Source organism: Protopterus annectens, chromosome 1.part0 (genome assembly GCF_019279795.1).
Source record: "Protopterus annectens isolate FY-2018-M chromosome 1.part0, PAN1.0, whole genome shotgun sequence".
Classification (NCBI taxonomy): domain Eukaryota; kingdom Metazoa; phylum Chordata; order Ceratodontiformes; family Protopteridae; genus Protopterus; species Protopterus annectens.
The window spans coordinates 1,834,374,641-1,834,396,294 of record NC_056725.1 but is presented as its reverse complement, the minus strand read 5'-3'; the positions used below and the strand labels follow the sequence as shown (position 1 = coordinate 1,834,396,294).

Here is a 21,654-nt window from a genome sequence, read left to right as displayed (position 1 = left end):
CTTAACTAACAACTACTCCTTACTCTATAATTTTTACCTAAACAATCATAATACCATGTCATCATAAATAATATGTATGATTACATGGATATTGTATCTTATGTACAATGCCCTTGATTCTTACTGATACTTCTATCCTTGATAAGACTAATGTATTTCGTAAAGATATAAAAAAAAACAAAAAAAAAAAACATGTTTTTTGTAACAACTGCTTTTTATGTAACAACTCCATTTTTTACTATTTATACATTTTTATCAGCTAATATTTTTTATCTGTTATTCCTCTTAAAGTATGTATGTATTATTTTTATTTTTTGGAGCTTTTCTCCCTGGGCCTCTACTGAAAATGGACATGTATCCAGCTAAACTAGCCTGGTCAACAAATGTAAAATAAAATAAATAAATAAATTGTACCATGCTAGTAAGGCCTGGAATACCTTACCTGTATTCATCTGGTCAATACCCTCCCTCCCATTCTTCAAAACCCTTCTAAAAGACTTTCTAGCCAAAAGCTGTGTCTGTTCTTACTCAATACCAGGATAAACTTTATCTGTAAATGGGAACAAGTCCTTATTCATACCTTACACCTCCCTACTCTCCTTTCTTCATCCACTTCATTACTTCTATCATTTTTTCTGCCCTGGCTTTTTCTCTAAATATTCCATAAGCCTGCTTTTCTCTCACTTCGTATGGCAATTCTTGTTTGTATTATACTAACTTAACTTAAATTTTTCCATAAACTGGGTAAGATTTCTCTAAATATTAAGTCATCATCATATAACTTGTATCTATTGTTAACCAATGTTTTCATATTATGTCTAATTTAGTATAATTATTTAAACTGTAGAAGTTTTGAGGACTGTAAAATTATTGTTCTTAAAATATTTTGTAATACACTGGAGCTTTTTTCCCCTGGGCCTCCACTGAAAATAGGTTCCTACCCAGTCGGAATTTCCCAGTAATCAAAGGTTAATAATAATAATAATAATAATAATAATAATAATAATAATAATAATATTCTCCACCTGAAAAACAAAGGATATGCTAATTCTTTCAAAAATGGGCCTCTGATGAAAGGAGGTACTACCAGCAAAGCTATCTGGAATTTTGTAAATAATTATACGTCATTTGTGAATATCAACATGATTTATATAAGATGCTTGTGTTACAAACGTATTATAACTGTATGTCATGTGTATATAAAACTGATTTGTACAGATGTTTCTGTTGAAAAATGTATCTAATTAAACCAGAGGCAGGCTAAGCTATAAATATGTTATCTCACAGGTTCAATTCAGCCTGAGACACACAAGTCTCTACTACTAAGAAGCTTGCATTGTCTTTGGGGTGAACTCAATTGTTTATGACTTCCAGCACCTGCTATAGGTCTGAGCAAAAGTCCTTGTGTCAGATGACCAGAAATAGTGTGTCATTCTGCAAGCTCCCAGAGAGGTAATATTTTTATTATTTTTGAAAGTTTCTTAGTGAGAGACAGAGCATTTTGTATTCTGTCTTGGGCCTGACAACAAGAAGGACCCTGATGTCACTGTGAAAGATATTTATTTTATTATTTATTTTTAAATATATTTAAACCTTTCATGTCTGCATCTGGAGATACTGTGTGTACCTGTTATCCTCTCAGTGAACATTCCCCACAGGTGCCAGTGGTGATGATTGAGGCTCCTTGAATACTGGCCCAGTAGAGGGTCATCACATATTGGTTGGCAGTGGTGGGATTTCCACATCACATATTGGTGGCAGTGATGGATTATCCACATCACATATTGGTTGGCAGTGGTGGGATCACATCACATATTAGTAAACAGTGGTGTGGATATTGAACTCCTGTAGCCTGTAAGCAGTGGTCACTAAAGAAGGTGTTTGCATTCTCAAGCAGCCACACGGTGAACATTCAGAGTTTCATATCACAGTAGTTTTATTTATTTTTTGTTAGCTTAGTTAGTCAGGGAGAGCAGGCAAAGATGTCAGCAGAGGATTGTGGCAAGTTGACAAGTAGCCAGTTGGCTGAGATGTGCTAAGCAAAAGAATGGGTGCATGCCAACCTGACTAAAGAGAAATATATAGCAGCCTTAATCACAGCTGCATCACAGACCAGCAATCAGGAAGACTGCCAGACTGGCCCTGGGGATGTACAGCTCTCAGAAAATGGACAGTTCAACTTTTTTTCAGAGGACTTAAAAATCCATCTGGAGTTAAAGAGACTTGAACTGGAGGCCAAATGTTTGGAACTAGAATCAGCAGAGAGCCTGCAGCATTTGGAAGCTGTAGAAAATGAGAGGCAGAGTCAACATGAAAAAGGAATTCTGACTCTTCACCGGGGTCATGGAGGTAATGGAGAAGGGAGTAACCATACCCCAGAAGCAAAAAAAGGCCAGTAAACATCTTCCTCACTACTAAGAAGGTGATCATTTTGATAGTTTCATTCATATATTTGAAAGAGTATGCATACAGTATAATGCTGACCAAGGGCTCTGAGTACAGTTCCGCACCTCCTTACTCCACGGTAGAGCCATAACTAATGTTTCTAAATTGTCTGATATCAATTGTTTAGACTATAACAAAATAAAGAACTGTTTATTACAGTGTTTTAAGTTGACACTTGAAGCTTATAGAAAAAGGTTTTGTGAGCATAGACACAAGGCAGATGAAAGTGTGTGTGATTATATTGCTGAGTTAAGCACTTATTTCCATAGGTGGGTGAGTGGGTGTTAGGTCACCACTTCTGAAGGGCTGGCAGACCTTTTGGTGAGGGAACAAGCCCTTAGCACTTTGCCTGAGAACATGAGAATCTGGTTGGCAGATAGGGAATGCAACACTGCAGATGAGCTGGGGATCTCTACTTAGCAAGAAGGGCATCACTGCACAGAAAAGGAATACTCAGTACTGCACATTGGTATAGGGGATCCCATGGAAGGCAGCCTAAACTGCCCCAGTAGAGTCCACCAGTAACAGAGGAAGCCACTAGTTCAGGTACATGGCCAGGATCAAGGGTTACATTTTTTAAATGTAAACAGTGGGGCCATGTAGCATATAGATGTCCATTGAGGCATGGTGGGGAAGAAAAGGTGGGGGAGCCAGCACGTAGGAATAACAGAATGCCAGTGGTAAGTTGTTTGGTGACAACAAGGGTACCAAACTGCCACAAGAGGTTATATCCTGTCTTAGTAGATGGGAAGCAGGCCACTGCTAAGAGAGACACTTTGACCTAACAATTGTGAAGCCTGCAGTGGTTAAAGAGGAGGACTACTTGCTTGGGCAGTCTACTGCAGTCAAAGCTTTAGGAGGGACCCCATTCCAAATACCTTTGGTTAGGGTTCACTTTGACTGGGAGCATGAAAAGGAAGCAAGCAAGTATGTGTGTTTGAGGATATCTCTGCAGATGTTCTGATAGGGAATGATTTTGATAATGTAGTACCTTGTGTGCATGCAGTTGCAAGCAGTCAGGCTTGGAGACAGGCATGTGGGTCTGGTAGCCTGTGGGGACCCAGACAGACTGCACACTTGAAAACAGAACTGGTGAGGTGGCTACCTCAGGGAGGGAGCTACCCTGTGGCAGTGAGACTGAAGGTGAGCCACAGCTGCTGGTGGGTACTGATGTTCCCTTAGACAGAGTGACTGCAAGGGCAGAGGTGAGTAGTAGTACCCAGGTTGACAGTAAGGAACTGCTGTCAGAGGATACCAGATTTCCTGTTGAAAGAGAAAGTTGACACAGGCTCAGCTGTCAGACCCTACATTATAAAGCTAGAGGGAGGTAGTTAGGGAGGTGCCTCTTTCTCAAGGAAAAGGGGAATCTGTATACTGGAACAAATGGTTACTGTATAGAGAGTAGACCCCAGAGGGAGGGCTAGAAGGTGAGAAAATACAGCAGTCGGTAGTGCTTAGAGCCTACCATCTGGCACTTCTAGCCATAGCCCATGCCATTCCCTTTGCAGGTCATATGGGCATAAAACATACCAAAAGACATATTATGCAGAATTTTTTATTGACCTGGGATTTCCAGGGATGTAACAGGGTACTACAAGACCTGTGAGCAGTGCCAAAAAAAGTAGGCAAGGCAGGAGACAAGGTCAAAGCTCCTTTGATGCCCTTGCCTGTGTTAGAGGAGCCATTTCAGAGGGTAGTTATGGATATTGTGGGGCCTCTGAACACCTCAAGTTCCACAGGGAAGACGTATTTCCTAGTGGTAATAGATTATGCTACTAGATACCCTGAGGTGGTGGCTCTGTCCTCCATTGAGGCAGAGAAGGTGCCAAATGCTTTGTAGAGATTGTCAACAGGGTACATTTCCCAAGAGAAGTACTGACTGACAGAGGTGCCAATTTCAAGTCAGACCTGCTGGCTTGTCTGTGGGAGTGCTGTGGGGTGAAGCACCTAAAGACCACCCCTTACCACCACCAGACTAATGGTCTGGTGGTGAGGTTAAACTCTACACTAAATACCATGCTACAGGCATTTGCTGAAGAGTTTAAGAGGGAGTAGGACAAATATTGGCCCCATTGTTGACTGCTTACAAAGAGGTGCCCCAGGAATCCACAGGTTTCTCATCTTTTGATGGGCATAGGGTAAGGGGACCTCTAGATTTTATTTGTGATGAGTGGGAGGGTGTTTGTGAATCCCACAAGGAATCTGTTGTGGAATATGTCCTAAACCTCAGGACAAGGCTCAGGAAACTCATGGGCTTGGTCCAGGAGAACCTGGCAGAAGCCCAAAGGCAAATAAAGGTCTAGTATGACAGGAATGCTCGAGCCAGAGAGTATGCTGTGAGGCAGCAAGTTATGGTTCTCATTCCTGTCAGATACAATAAGCTGCAGGCAGCTTGGGAGGAACCCTTCAAAGTGGTAGGGAAGGTCAGTGATGTTAACTACATGGTAGAACTGTTAGGCAGGAGGTAGGGGCACAAATTGCACTATGTTAACATGATGAAACATTACCATGATAGGGAGGCCCTGGTGCTAAGTATTTGCTGTAGAAGGCAGGAGGATTCTAAGGGGGATCTATGGCTACAGTAAACAAGCCAGCAAAATTCCAAATTAGTATAGTTGAACCTAGTGTTGCAGGCATATGATATGACAGTGCAGCACTGTACTGAGGTCAGCAATGCCAAGGCAGCTGGGATCTCAAGACAGAGTATAGGGTAATGTATTCCCAGATAGGCTTAGTCCTCTCAATCAATGCTTCTCAAGGGGCACTTGAAAAACTAGCTTGAGTCTTCAAAGTGGGGTAGAGGTGTGATGAAAGGAGATACTGCCAGCACAGCTAGCTAGAATTTTGTAAATAATTGTGTGTCATTTGTGAATATCAACATGATTTATATAATATGCTTGTGTTACAAATGTATTAGAACTGTATGTCATGTGTATATCAAACTGATTTGTACAGATGTTTCTGTTGAAAAGGTATTTGTAAAGTGCTTGTGTTAGGAGTGTATCCACTGTGTGCCCTACTGGTGAGAAGAGAACTGTACATGCACCATTGTAACTGCTTAAATGTATATGTTTTAACAGTGGAAACTGGTAAATAGGAGGTTAACCTCAGTTCAGCAAATTTTAAAATATATCTGAAATTAAATAATTTTATAGGCTAGACCATAAAGATGCTATCTCACAAGTTTCAATGCAGCCAGAGACACAAAGTCTGTACTAGGAAGCTTTCTGTACTGTCTTTGGGGTGAACTAATTACTACTGTGGAAGCATGGAGGTATGCAATTGGTTTATGACTTCCAGCACCTGCTACAGATTTGAGCAAAAGCCCTTGTGTGTGTATTTTTACAGGTAGGTGCTAAATCCTGCCAGTTTCCAGCAATGAGGTTTTGCATGGGAACTAGAAGTCAGATGACCAGAAATGATGTCATTCTGCAAGCTATCCCAGAGGTAATATTTTAGATAATATTTTGAGAAGTCTCTTAGTGAGACAGAACATTATGTATTCTGTCTTGGGCCTAACAACATGAAGGTTCATTCACCACATCATCTGCCTTGCTCTATTAAGTAAGTTATTAGAGAATAGTCATTCTCTTATATTCAGTCAGGAATATATTGAAGCTTAATTTAGATATTTTTTTTATTTGTTTGAGCCTGTCCTTCAATGTTATTTTAAATATTTCCTGTAATTTGAACTCTGATGTCACTGTGAATATTATACTTAATATTTTCTTGTTCTTTTATTATTTATTATTAAGTATATTTAAACCTTTCATTGTGGCTGACCTTTGCAGAGATATTTAAGTGTTGAGAGTTTTTGCATATTTATTTGGTGACACTGTGTGGGCTACTCCTAATACACTTGGTCTTGGTCAAACTACTATTTGTATTAATATTAATTTCACTCAGTATATTGGGTACCCTTGTAAGGGACTTAAAGTAGCTGGCGAGGGGTTCTGGTGGCAGTGATAACTACCTTATAGTCTGAAAAGGAGGGGGCATAGCTAGTAAACCTGTGCCAGCCTTTCCCAGGTGTGTGTCTGTGCAAATCAAATCACAAAGAGTGTGTATGTCTGCTACTTGGGCAGGGACACAAAGTACTGGTTGGGCAGAGAGTGTTGGAGGACTTGGCTTGGAACCCTGGCTAAGGACTTAACTCTATAGCTGCGCCAATGGTGAGTCTTACTGGGGTTCTGGAGAAAGAGGGAGAAACCAGCCCCGGACTGACTTTGTTCCCAGTGTGCTCTTAAGGGAAATTGTGCTTGATTGTATTTGATGCATCTGGTGATAGTGTGTGTACCTGTTTTCCTCTCAGTGAACGTTCCCCACAGGTGCCAGTGATAAGGATTGAGGCTGGCCCAGTGGACGGTCATCACATATTGGTTGGCAGTTTTGAAATCACCACTTCACAGAACCCCTTAGTTACAATATGATTTAATGCCGTTATTTACTGTGAACTGTATTGCACAATCCCCACACCTTTTGCCTATTATTTGCCCTTTACCTTATCATTATCCAGCATTTACCTTTTATATTTTAATCATACTAGTTCAAGTATTGTGGTGCTGTGGTAGCATTGTCGCCTCACAGTAAGACGTTGTCCTGTTTGATTCTCAGCTAAAGCTTCTTCTGTGTGGAGACATGCGTGAATGGGCGTACTTTCGTTGAAGGCTGTGCATCAGGGCTGGCAACTCTGTACGTAAAAATCTAATGCCAATCATTAGCGGACCGGAGTTCCACTGTGGCGACCCCTAACTGGGAAAAGCCAAAAGATACAACAACAACAACAACAACTAGTTCAAGTATTTGTACTGGTACCCATACTACTTTAACATTTGTCATGGGAAAAAACGAAGAAAAAGAAAGAAAGAGAAAGAAAAAGTGCATGTATCATGATTAAACTTTTCCAAACAGTTCTGCTTGAATCCACATTGTTTAAACTTTGTTAATGTATTTGCCAGTTGTTGAGTCTTTCGGCTTTTCCTGGTTAGGGATCGCCACAGCGGAACTCCGGTCCGCTAATGATTGGCAGTAGATTTTTATGTGCCGAGTTGCCGGCCCTGACACACAACCTTCAACAAAGGTACACCCATTCATGAATGTCTTCATAAGAAGACACTCTAGCTGAGAATCGAACAGGACAACATCGTACTGTGAGATGACAACGCTACCACAGCACCACCACCACAGTGTTAATGTATTTGCCAGTACTAAGTAATAACATTTTTAAATCTGGCCACAGGCAGGCATCAACATTTGAAACAATAACATAGTTACATTTGGGCGATTATGAAATCAAACATAATGTGTATGGTATAAATGCAGGTTCCTGTTCACTACCTATAGAGTTCAATGCAATGTACTTAAGTTTTTTTTTCTGTTATATTCTTTAACATTTTCTCTATTCTTATGGATCAAATTTCACTACATTAAACTTTCATACTAACATTACTGGATGGATGGATTACCCAAAAGTCAGGCAGTTTGTAGTCCTTTCACATAACAAGGATAGATCTTCGGGGAATTCCAACAAATATGGGAAGGAAGATAGGAACTGATTTTGCAATTTCACTGCTTGGGATCTGTTGCTAAGGTAACTATGGAAGCATCTCAGAGATGAGTTATTACCACCTAGAAGTGATAGTTTGTACAAGAGTTTATGCTGAGAAACAGTGTCAAAGGCTTTAGATAAATAAAGAACGAGGCTGATAATAGGTCACCTTCATTTCAGTGGATTATTACTGTGTTGATGTTACTATGTAGTGCAGTGGTGGTACTGTGATATGGGCAAAAAACTAATTTGTAATGAGATGGAAGGGAGTTCTGTGAGACATGTTTAAGTAGCTGAGATTGTATGCATTTCTTAAGGACTTTAGATTTAGGACAAAGGATTGAAATAGGGGAGATGTTAATTAGTTCAGTGGAGTTACTATCTTTGTGTAGTGGTAAGACATAATATTTTTTCCCACAGGAGCAGGACATACAATTCTTTGAAAGAGCAGCTTATCAAGGTAAAAAATGTTTTATTATAGCCTCAGCAGCCATTTTTATGTATTATGATGGCAATTTATCAGGTGCTAGCATAGTAGACTTTAATTTGACACTTTGCTTCCCTGACCAGGAATTAAAGCGAGGCCACGGTGGTGAGAGTGCCACATCCTAACCACTAGACCACCAGGGACTCCCAAATAAACAGCCCTTGTGGGTATTGAACCTACAACCCTGTACACTATAGTCACAACAGTTAACCACTACACCATGACAGCTGGTGACTTTTGATTGCGGAAGACAGGGCTGATTGGAATGAGAAGGTATTAGAATGATTATTGACTCAGGATGGGGCTTGAAAAGAGGTAGGAGAGGAGCTGTTGAGTAACAAGGGAACATATGTTATGAAGCAAGTTTTGAAATGGTGGGCAATATTGTTGTTTTCACTTTAAGATGCTTAGAAAGATTCTATTTAATTCAGACATGGCTTCATCTGAGGGGAATATATTAGTATGTTCCAAATGCATTACTTTAACATAGAGGTAATATTGTTATTGAACTGTGTTAAACTCTGGACTACACTGTGTGTTTTCTGACCAGGAAAGTTGAGAAATGGTAGCTTAGTTTGTCTGGAAAAGTACTTGTGGAGGTTATATTGTTGGGGGATAATGTAAGGATCCACTCAGTGACTGATTTTTTTATTGCTGTTTTTGTTGTATCCTGTGAGAGAAGGGATAAGTTGTGTGAGATTATATAAGTTAAGGGCACTTGTAGGGCTATAAAAGGTAATGGTGACCCAGTGAATACTGAATTCTTCTCAAATCAGTTTTTCTAGTGGGATATTGATAGATGCCCAGTAAAAGAAGTCCTCTGCAGTCTTTACATTGTTACTTAGAGGTATATAGATGCCTGTGTTAGTTTGGTTTGAGCAGAGAGAGATTAGAATTTCAGCATTGTTGAACAGAGGTGGCTTTTGGGGGAACAAGAAAAGTTAAAGGCTATTTTTATAGATGATTGCTACTACACTGCTTCTTTTGTGCTTCCTGTCTAAACTGATAATGTTATAGCCTGGTGGTAAGATTACTTCATCTTTCAGTTGTTGTTTTAGGTAAGGCTTAGTAACAAAAACTTTGTCAGGGGAGCAGTGGTCTAACCAAGCATGGACCTCTGGGGGGGGGGGGGTTGTTGCAAATGATCTAAGAGTTATATGACATACCCATAGTGAGGAGCTTAGAGTGGGGAGGGTGTGGGGCTTTCCTGCACTGGAAGTGTTTTGGGTCCAATCTGTAAGATCTGGGTTTGGGTAAACATTTGCCACATAGGTTCAGGTTTAACTAGATCTGGTGATAGCTGACCCTATTTGACCCTGAGTTTGGGTTTAAGACCTGTTTTGGTTTGAGTGGGAATATAAAGATGTAGTTTTTGCATGAGGACATTTATAAGTGTAGGGGCAATGGGGAAGGAGATGAAAGTAATGTGGGGAAGGTACAGGTAGGGGGTATGTCTACAGGTGGTGATAGTATGAAGTTAAGTAGGTTATAATTATTAATGGTGAGAGAAGTAGGTGAACGTTTATTATGGTACGAGAACATAGTGGGTGTGTAGACTACAGGCAAAGAAAGGTTAATGGATTGTGTGCTGGTGTGATAGAGATGATAAAAGTACTATGTGGAATGTCTGGTAAATGATTGTAGTACAGCTAGTTACCGGTTTGTAGACTGGAATGCGTAAGATTAGGGAAGAGATTTTTTTTCAGTGTAGCTAACGACTAATTGTAAAGTAGGTGGAGTTACTATGAATTGGAGAGAAGGGGTGCAGATAGACATTTATATGTAACATTGGTAGGTGTGGTAGGTAGGCTTTTCTATCATGACTGGATGGAGGAGTGATATGTGATGTTCTGAGACTGGGTATTCTTTTGGTGAGAGGAGTCTGTTTGGGCTAAATGTAATTCACATTTTTCATCAGCAGTTTTAGTGATTTCCCCAATGCAAACATACTGCACATTTTCCTCTGTCACTAAAACTTGTAGCTATACCTTTCCTATGTGTCCTTTACCTTCCATTTCTCTGGAACAAGTGTCCCTTACTCTTAAAGTGTATTTCATTTCCATCTTTATCATCTTTCTATTTAACACATGCACATTTTCTTTAAATGTGGAATATATTTATTTTTCATTTTTTAACCATTTTTGTATTGTGGTTATGTAATACAACGAAAGCAGCATTCCCTTCAAAATTAATGCAACTATAGACAATCTTAACAACATGTCTTTCAAGCTACAAAATTTGTTATTTTAGCTTTTAGTTACCTTTGGGGTATGTTATAAAGAATATCTCTGGTGTCTAGTGTCATCTTCATCTGTAGCGCAAGATTTGCTCATTAGTCTAGAGGGTGCGGCGATATGACAGCCCCTGCCCTCACACACATTCATGCATTCCTGCATACACACACACAAGCGTGCACACACACATACACACATTCAGGCCTCCTTCACCCAATCACATTCAGGGGCACACCCATTCACCCACACACACACACACACACACACACACACACACACACACACACACACACACACACACACACACACACACACACACACACACACACATCTACCCTACCTATCCACTAACTAATCCTCCTACTGTCCCCACCCAGGCAGACACATGGTCACACATGTATGCACCTAAAGACACTCATCCCACTGCATACACAAACACATGCAATGATATACATATGTGCACACACCACATTGCTACCTTATGGCTAAACTCCTTGGTACTTAACATCTAATCCAGATTAAAAAAAAATGAGCAAACAGTCCTTCAAGGTCCAAACTGCACAAGCGTATATAATGTAAAATAAAAACAAAAACAGCAGGACCAGCACGGCTAATGGCATGAAAGAACGTTAATAAAAAGAGACAAGCGCTTTCGCATTCCAAATAAACACTTCATCAGATCTAAAAAACAAACCCTCAGTATATCTTTTAAACATACAACCAACCAATACACAGTAGTCTAAAATCACAACCAATCAAATCAATATTCCTAATAAACTATTTTGCGTCCCTTTAAGGCTGCTTTCAAGGGGACACATCCATTCAAGCCTGGATGTCTATCAACTTGTAACTTTAAAATCCATAACAGTTCAGCTTTCTCTGTGAGATTGACCAAATCACTCCCTCTACAATTTGAATGTATATGTTGTAATATTCTAAAAGAAAATGTATGCCATAATGTTTTATACTGTGTTTGGCTAATGCATTTTTGATAATCGTCTAATGTGATCTCACCCTTTGGAAGTAATGAGTGACACAAACTTTTAGCCCTGTTCATTAACACATTCTCTGAATCATTTGGCTGTGTAAATGCCTTATCATAGGCATTATCAGAGGGCTAGCACATGACTAATTAGAATAAGCCATTCCCCTAGAATGCCTCATTAGCATTTATAATAGGCCACATAGTCAACCCACCATGGTGTTACACCTCTTCCTGGTATAGCACTGGAGCACAGCAGTCTCTGAATTGGAAATGGTTTCCATGATGAATAAAAATTGGCTTATTGCTTGCGGTAACCTTTCTGAATCCACCCATAATAAGGCACAATATTCAAAACCATTATATAACTTATGAGGCAACTCCTGCCTAAATTCTACAGTATAATCTTACTTGTTTACATATAATGCTGTGGTTGAGCAATATACTTGCCTATTTCCTTTAAAAAAGAACACTAAATCAAGTCCATCTAAGCTCTTGGTTATAAAATTATCCTGTTCTTGTAAGCTGTATGTAAATAAAAGAAAAAAAAGAAACCACGAGCCAGGTGAAACAAAACAGACATTCATGCTTGTTATTTTGAATTACTCATACCTAGGAAGGGAATTCATGACTACGATTATTTGTTAATTAGACTAGTATCACATCCTATGAATTCTCTCATCTTTTAATAGCATTTATTTATGTCCAGCTTCAGATCATGCTCAAATGATTTTATTAGATATGACTGAATGTCTGCTTACCTACTAATCTTCTCTACCACCTCTTCCTTCCATGTTAAAGGTCCTCCACACTATACCGTAAAATATAAAATAAATAATAAAACAGCAGATGAAAGTGATACACACCTACAAAACTCCATTCTAACATCTTGTGGTTCCCTACCTTACAAACTACCTAGCTTCCACAGATGGGTCAAAAGATGCATCTACACTGAGAGTGTTTCCGGATAAACCAAGATATGCCATGGCCATTTCTGAGTTGAATGGGACTCAAGCATAAAGACTGAGTGTGCTCTCTGGATTTGCATTGCACTTTCGGAACGGCCATGATCAGTGTATGCCAAGTATGCTGTATGAAGGCAGCACACTCTCAGTCTTCCATTCTCTCAAGAACACCCACGACAAGTGGGAGCTTTCTCCTGTAATGATCTTTCATGATAATTTGCGTCTCTGACAGAACTTCAGACCTTGCCGACTGATCATTAATCTTTCTTTTCAGCACCCTGTTCTCTTGTTGCAGGGATATAATCAAATCAAAGTGCTCTGCTACCTTTTCATCTGTAGCTAGATTTCAAGAGAGTCTTCTCCATAAAGTCACCTGACTGAGTTAACTCTCTGCATTTCCATTTAAGAGTAATGCTGCCTTGGATGCATTTGCCGCTGAGTACTGACAGTCCATTTTACTTTTGATTTGAATATTTCTTTCCATTTGATGCCATGTGGCAAGTCCCAGCAGCTGCTGAAACAAACAACTGCTGTTTTTTCTTTGCTTTTTTTTCTTGTTCTTATTGCACATATCAGACATCCACAAAACTACAGTCACATTCACCAGCACAAAATCTATGAGAGGCAATTCAGTTTTGTACTCAAACCAACTTTTTACACAGTCAAAATGGCTGGCAGTCAGGAAAATGGGTTGTTTCCAAGAGTGACAATCTGTAAATTTTGTTTTATTTTTTTTCCTGTGTTTATTGATGTTTACTGAATCAATATCATAAACAAGCCCAGCTGTTGCTAGGGCTTAGAAGTTAAGTTCTGCACGGTGATCCTGGTCACTTGCTATAATTCTTTTAGTGCAGATGCTATCTTTGCAGTGGACATCTTGCTTTAAATTCCATTTGGACTTATATAGGTCACACAGTTGTTGCATGTACTGACAACCTCCTCTTTGTACTTCAGCTCTAGAGGACATTTGTGATTTTCAGTTCATATCTGTTGTATCGACCGAAGATATTTTAGTGCAGATGCAGTCTGGTTTTGCTAAACAGAGATTCTGCCAACCCAGTTTAAATACCTCTTTGACAAGGTCACACAGTCTATAGATAGTGGTCTTTTTGTTCTCATATCTTATTTGGATCTAGCAAAAGCATTCAACACTATTTCCCATGCTAGCATTATTAATAAGTTCAGTGCCATAAAGGTTGATCCATACATGGTGAGTTGGATAGCCAACTGGCTGAAAGACAGAACCCCCTTACTTAAGATGGCAGAAACCTCTTTGGAAATTATGAAGGCAACTAGTAGTGCCCTAAGACACAGCACTGGGAACCATACTTTTTGGAATTAACTGGGAAACGTATACACAAGTACCAACATGCTCGCATAAAGGTTCCTGGACTTTGTTGGCACTAATGCCCTGGAACAAATAGTATGCAACCCCACAAGGGTCTCAGATATTCTCGACCTGGTCCTCACCAACATGGGTGACTGTTGCTTCATCACAAGTATAGGACCCACACTGGTTAAATCTGATCACAAATCAGTCACATTTGAAGTAGCTATAACACCTGAATCCCTCAGGTGAAATCAGGCTAAAAATTTCACCAAAGCTAATTATAACATACTAACGGATGGCATAAATAATTTCCAAGCTCCTGTTTCACAGTTGGCATTGATAACTATACTAAGGTATACACAAATGCCTTGTATAAACAGTTACACAAATGTACTGACAGTGACACGGCTGTACCTGATAGGATCAAAACAAGATCCTCAAGAAAAAAACACGCCTCCCTGATGGACATCTAGCATTAATAAGTTATGCAACAAGAGGAAGCAGTTGCTGTCTAAGAATAAAAAAAGAGGTCCCAGCATTGGAAGAACACCCTCTTCTGCTTGAACAAACAAATAAGACAGCTTGTAAAATCCTCTAAGGGCAACTTAGAAAAGAAATTAGCAACCATAGCTAAGGATAACCATAAGACATTCTTCAGCTATATCTGTAACTTAAAAGGTAGGATCCAGATATGTGCTGAACTAGCTGTGGATGGCATCACACACACTGATCCTGTGAAAATAGCAAACCTATTAGCTGACAGGTTTGGTGAAAATTTTATCCCGTCCCCTACAAATATTCCACAAAGCATTCCCTCTATATCTCCCTCACCTTGCATCTCCAATGAGCAAGAAATTAATGTTCTCTCCGAGGCCAAAAAGACAGCCTCTATGGGACCGGATGGCATCCCAGGCTGTGTTTTAAATGGTCTAAAACTTGAGTTAGCAACTCCATTAGGTATTCTCTTCATCCACAGCCTGAATATTGGTTTTGTTCCTGCTGAATGGAAAACAGCAATTGTCACCCCCTTCATAAAGGGGGTACAGCAACAGACCCTGGGAACTACAGACCCATAAGCTTAACCAGCCTTATCTGTAAGGCTGTGGAATGAATCACCATGAACTTTATAAATAGGGATATAGGTGATCTCCAAACCCTTGATCCAACACATATTGTTTTTGTCAAAGGCAGGTCATGCCTGTTAAACCTGGTGGACTGCTTCAAAAACATCACCAGAACTATAGATAAAGGCAAATGTGTGTATACAGCCTACCTTGAATTAGCCAAGGCCTTTGACACAATCCCCATTTCGATATCATTGATAAACTCTCCCAGATGAATATCAAACCTTATGTCAAGTCGGTTGGTACTGGCTCACTGACAGATCACACTCAGTAAAAATTGAGGACTTTACCTCAACAGGCAAACCTGTCACCGGTGGGGTTCCACAGAGGTCATTACTGGGCCCCCTATTGTTTGGAATATACTTCTCAGAAGTCCAGGCTCAAACAAAGGGGCTGTGGCTGACTACGTTTGCTGACAACTGCAAATTAGGTGCAATCATTGAATCCCCAAATGATGTCAGTATACTTCAAGAGGGACTTACACATACCAGTGATTGGTGCCAAAGCCATGGACTCAAACACAATGCAAAAAAATGCATCAGCCTTCCCTTCAGTAAAAATTATATCCATGCAGATTATCCTATAAATAATAATACCCTAAGTAACAACTCAGTAGTGAGAAACCTGGAAATTCAAGTTGACTCTAGCCTAAACTTTGACAATCATGTGTCTACTGTGGTAAGGAAGGCATTCTGCATCTCACACCTCATTAACAAAGACATTGCCTCAAGAGCAAAGGAGGTCATAATACCCCTGTACTCAACCCTCATCATTCCAATAATTGAGTACAATGCTTCCTTTGGTATGTACCTTACCAGGCACCTGAAGCAACTTGAGGGACCTCAACATTTCTTACCAAGAAAATTCAGGGTCTTCAGCACATCATACATTGACAGACGGAAGTCACTGTCACTGTAATCAGTTGCATACAGACGACTTAGAGTAGACATGTGCCTGGCCTACAGAGCAATCTTGGATCCAAACCTAATGGAAATGCTGCACATTCATAAGTCAAATGGGACAAGGTTCACCTGCTCCAGAGACCTTAACCTGGCCTGAGACATAAATAGAACCTGCTGGAGAGACAGATATGTCTCTCAAAGGTTGCCACTCCTCTAGAATAGGCTACCAGTTCACATCAAACAAAACCCCTCTATGACCCTGTTTAAGCATAGCCTGGATGACTGGATGGGAAACCAGGAATTCCTGCAGAGGATTTCACCTATGACTCTCCTAGATATGGGCAGTCATTGCTAACTAAGATCTTGAGTTTAGTCAAGATGCTTTATATTGTGTTTCTCTAGTATTATATTGGGTACACATGGCTAGGCTCATAAAGACCGTGGGGTCAATAGCCCAGTAACCACCTATGAACCTACTTCTTTGCACATGCACTCATATTTGTGTGTGTGTGTCTTGTGTATATATATATATATATATATATATATATATATATATATATATATATATGTGTGTGTGTGTGTGTGTGTATATATATATATATATATATATATATATATATATATATATATATATATATATATATACGTGCACATGCACTCCTGTATGTGTGTGTGTGAGTGCATGTGTGCCAATATGTGAGTATATGCTTACCTCATTCAGTGAAGAAGTTAGCAGTATCACCTCTGTGCTCATGATGCTTCACCTGTTTTGCCTCAGGACAGTTTGCCTGCTGTGGATTCTTTAGGCAAGCACCTGGAATGCATAGAGAGCAGGATGATCTGTAATTGCCTGACATTTAACACCTCCAAGACTGTTTCCATCCCTATTCACACCACTGTAAGGCAGTTAAACCTCCCATCATTGAATCCCACCATCCCATTCAATAGTGTCAAACTGGAATTTGTCAAGAAATTGAAGAATATTGGTTTCATCTCAGATAACATATTAATGCTCTGGGACAAAATGTATTCTGTTCCCCAGTCGCCATGTTCCCACCTGTGGAACATTTCACACATCACACATGTACACCCACTTTAGGACCTTGGAGTGCTGGTGAATGCCATGGTCTCATTTTGATTTCTGGAACTCGTTTTATCTGGGGCTTCCAGACACAGAAGCTGATTAGTAACAGTTAATGTAAAATGCTGCAGGTCATTTACTTACTGTTACTCCATACTGCCACCACATGACACCAAGCCGGTGCAGATTGCACTGCCTTCCATTAATGTTTTGACTGATCTCCAAAGTTCTTATGCTGATTTATTTAGCCTTAGACAATTCCTCAACATATTTGTTTTCTCTTCTTGAGATTTGTTAGAAATTCCTAGAATGAATTGGGAATACTTAACAATGTGAGCCTCTTTCTCATTGGACATAATGCTATTAGAATCTTCTCCCCCAGTATTTGAGAGTCTCCACAATGGCTAGCTTTAAAGGGCTGCTTAAAACCTATCCTTCTGATTTATCATTCAAGTTTAGCCCTTAATTCTTATTCTTTTTATTGGGTTAAATTCATAGCCGGTGCTATTTGCTTACAATTTTTTTAATCTGTTTTTATTGTAAAAGTGTTTAGTTTTTATTATCACTAAAATAAATTTGAATTTTTTTTTTTTATTAAAAAAGATGCATTATCCATGTTCAACTAATATTGTCAGGTACAATCTTTAGGTAGAATATGCTTTTAAAAGTGCAAGAAAACAGATTTGCTCATCAGTATTTCAGCTAACTTGCTTTGTTCTTTGACTTTATTCATGTAACAGAGAAGACTTGCCAAAGACCAGCTTTATCTGCAGATGTTTCTGTAACCCCATATAAAATTGAATATGGAATTGGAGAAACCATGCGTCTCAGCTGCCCAGGTGGAATGGCAGTCACTGGTTCAACATCTTACACATGTGGTAGTGATTTATCCTGGACTCCTCCTGTCATGCGAGAAATCTCCTGTGCAAGAGGTTGGTTTTATAATATTTTATGTGAAATTCAGTGGTGGTCCTATGGGTGGTTTGGTTTTAAATGGCCTTATTGTTTTTTTTTCCACTCTTACTTTCTGATGAAGACATTACTTTTTGATGCAAGTGTCTTCCCCACTGAAGTGTCTCTTCTAGCTCTCAGGCCTGTACTCTTATGTGGTGCCCCACCTCCCCAGCTCTTCATATGAAGATAAATAAAGTAAAAGTTCTCTCTATAACTCTGGCATTTCAAGCCAGATACCCACCTTCTTCCTACACTATCAGCTCTTCATTGGAGAGACAGAAAAAAAAAATGATTGGAGAGAGAAAAAAAGGTTCCTGCTCTGATCTGCTGCTTTGACCTAGGAGAAGAAGCACCAGGTTGGAAGAAAGAAATATATGCATCTTTAAATATCTGTACTATGCAGTTGTATTTAGTAACAAATAACATTTTTTAAACATTAGTCTTAAATAATCACATTTTGGAGGCCACAGTTAAACAATGACAAATATAATGTAAATACATATTTATGTGAATTTCATTAAAATATTTTATTTTATTTTTAATATATTTCCGCCTTCTCCAGCTGAGCACTACAATGGTCTGGCTTATATTTCAATCCCCTCCATCCTTCCCTGAATAAAATCACTTCACTTGCATGCATCCCTTTCCTTCATTAAAAAAATGAAAACAATATATAAGTGACATCAGTTTAAGCTGTGCATTGACAAAATGAAATGCAAACAACACAGAGGCGATAAAAAGATAAATCAGTGTACAAATTATACAAAGTTAGAGGAAATGCTACCAAAGGAGAGATCAGCCTACAGCAGGGTGACAGGGTATTACTTCATTAGGCTATCAAGTGATAACTTGATGTTCTGTGGTAGGACAATGCCTTACAGGAGCAGCTAACATATTAATGTAAAGTTCACGGGGGATACCACTTGACAGTGGTGTAGACTAATCTGGATTTTGTAATCTTAGCACTGCTTAATCATTCAGTGTAGAGCACTGTGGTGGCAACAGCGGCAATGACAAGGAAGATGCAAGCCTCTATCACAATGGTTTTGAAGTAGAAAAACATGGTCATTATTCCTTTGTACAGAGCTCTGGTAAGGTTGTACCTGCAGTACTGAATTCTCTACTGGGGCCATTTAAGAAAAGGGAGCTTAGGTGGTGGAAGGTGGCCAAAGAGAATGGAGCAAAAATAAAAATGAGTAAAGGCTGAGGGCCTGAGGCATCTTAAGTTATTCTCATTAGAGAAAGAAGAGCGTTTCATAGAGGAGAATAAAGAAGCAGGTGGAAATGGAGCTTAAGGGAAAGAAGAGAGTAGCTGACATAACATAGGTGTTAACTGACGGAACCAAGCAAAACTCAGCTAGAAAGAAGTTATAATTTGTGGAGGTGATATTAGCAGCATGGAATTACCACCTAAAATGCTGGTGGAAACCACAGCTACATTAAGTTTCAGTGGATCGGGCATGGGTGGTACAAGAGAGAAAAAATATAAGTGGATGGGTGGGTTTCAAAAAGCAGCCACATAGAGATTGGTTGAACTATTAATAGATTGGACCAATTTTAAATAAGCTTCTAGGTGTAAAACTGTATATTCACATGTTTGCCTATACATATATATATATATATATATATATATATATATATATATATATATATATATATATATATATATATATATGGGTCTAACTGATAACACCGACACGCCAAAACACCGATAATGAAATAACTGACATGAAAAAACTGACAAAAAAAGAAAGTTCAAAAACACGGAACTTCACATGCCCGACAAACCAAAATCCCGACAATCAACAAAACAAATACCTTTCCCGAAAAACACACACAGAACACAAGCACACCAAAAAACTTACAAATCTACACTAAACCTTACATACACAACTATCTATGCACTAACCTTAACCCAAACCCTAACCCTAACCCTAAGGTCCATCACTATCGCACACTTACCTTACCCGCACTCTAACCCTAACTCACTTAATCCGCCCCAACCCTTAACTCTGTCACTATCACACACTTACCTTACCCACACCCTAACTCTAACTCACTTAATCCACCCCAACCCTCAAGTCTGTCACTATCACACACTTACCTTACCAGCACCCTAATCCTAACTCACTTAACCTGCCCCTAAACCTAAAGTCCGTCACTATCACACACTTACCTTACCCACACCCAGACCCTAACATCTGTCCCTATCGCACACTTACCTTAACTTGTCGGTGTTCACAGCGTCGGGATTCTCAACTGTCGGTCTTCTCCATTGTCGATCTTCCGATGTCAGTGTTCTCGTCATTGGCATTGTGCACTTATATATATATATATATATATATATATATATATATATATATATTGTACACAAAGTTTACTTTGGGGCATTTTATGAATTCTGAGTGTTACAAATTTCTCTGGTACAGTAGTTGATAGCATTTTAATACAATAGACATGCCATTACTGCATTTAAAGTTTATATTAATGATGACATTTACATAACACTTTTTATTTTCTTTATTTGGTACTTGCTAACCCAGATAACTAGCTATGCTTAAATGCCTGTTTTCAGGAAGGATGTCTTTCTCAGAGCTGCATAGAATGCAATTAGTGGTCATGTGAATTAATTCCAGCTTTTAAAAGATACAAATACTTTTCAGTTCTCTACTTTAACTACTTTTGTCAGGTACAGAAGTATATAAGTTTGCTGCATAAGACTGAATGTTGACTACATTATTTGTGGACCACAGTAGAAATCTATTCTTTAGAAAGTAAAACAGTTAATATCCTTTTTTCTTTATAAAGGATTAATTTTTAGTGGTTGTATACTGGTTTATTAAAGCTGTGTTTACCAGAAAACAGTTTATCCCTTCTGTTGTGGAAAAAAATCAGTTTAGTTATCAGGGCTGGGCTGGGGGGTATACCCCATACACCCCTATTCTAGCTTATATATTCATCACTGGTATCCAAACAGACAGGGAACCTGTAAAAACTAACTTTTGACAGAGATGTTTTCAATAAACAACTTGATATTTTTTAATGTTGTTAGGATCCTTAGCAGAAGGTCTTCAAGTCATCTGTTGGTTGCTTTATTCTTTTATAGCTCTTCCTAGTCCAGAAGAATCTGGCTGCAAATTAGGAGAAAAGCGCGTTGGTGCAGAATGTATTTGCATGTCTCCAGAAGAGGACTGTCGGTAAGCTAAAATAGTCTATTTGAGGCTTTTGTTATTTACTAGATATTCTCCATTGAAAGTAGAATAACTGAATGAATGAATTTTTCTAACAGCAGAAACCATATCCATAAAAGGCTACTATTGCAATCCATCTTTAATACTTAAATATAAATTCTGATTCCACTCTGTAATTCATTGCTCTTCAGTATCCTGTATAATCAAGGGAATAATTTCCTTTATTTATCTAATAAATCTGTACAGACATCCCTGTCACACTTGTTTGCAATGGCTGAATAAACATAATTTACTGAGATAAATAATTGGACATCATGAAATGTTTCACGCATATAGTAGTTTTGTGTGTCTTCTTTATAGACTGTAGTACTTATACTGTGGACAGTTCACGGACTTCTGCAATTGCTTAGG

At 39.0% G+C, this 21,654-nt stretch overlaps 1 protein-coding gene across 2 annotated transcripts in view; it reads left to right on the top strand.

The window, feature by feature from the left end:
* The window catches only part of C6 (complement C6), a 745,556-nt gene that overhangs the window by 721,517 nt on the left and 2,385 nt on the right, over window positions 1-21,654 (top strand). For both annotated transcript variants that reach the window (XM_044069804.1, XM_044069796.1), the window contains exons 15-16: window positions 17,839-18,030; window positions 21,159-21,249. In XM_044069804.1, the coding sequence (XP_043925739.1) occupies window positions 17,839-18,030; window positions 21,159-21,249 (283 nt within the window). The remainder of the gene's footprint in view (window positions 1-17,838; window positions 18,031-21,158; window positions 21,250-21,654) is intronic.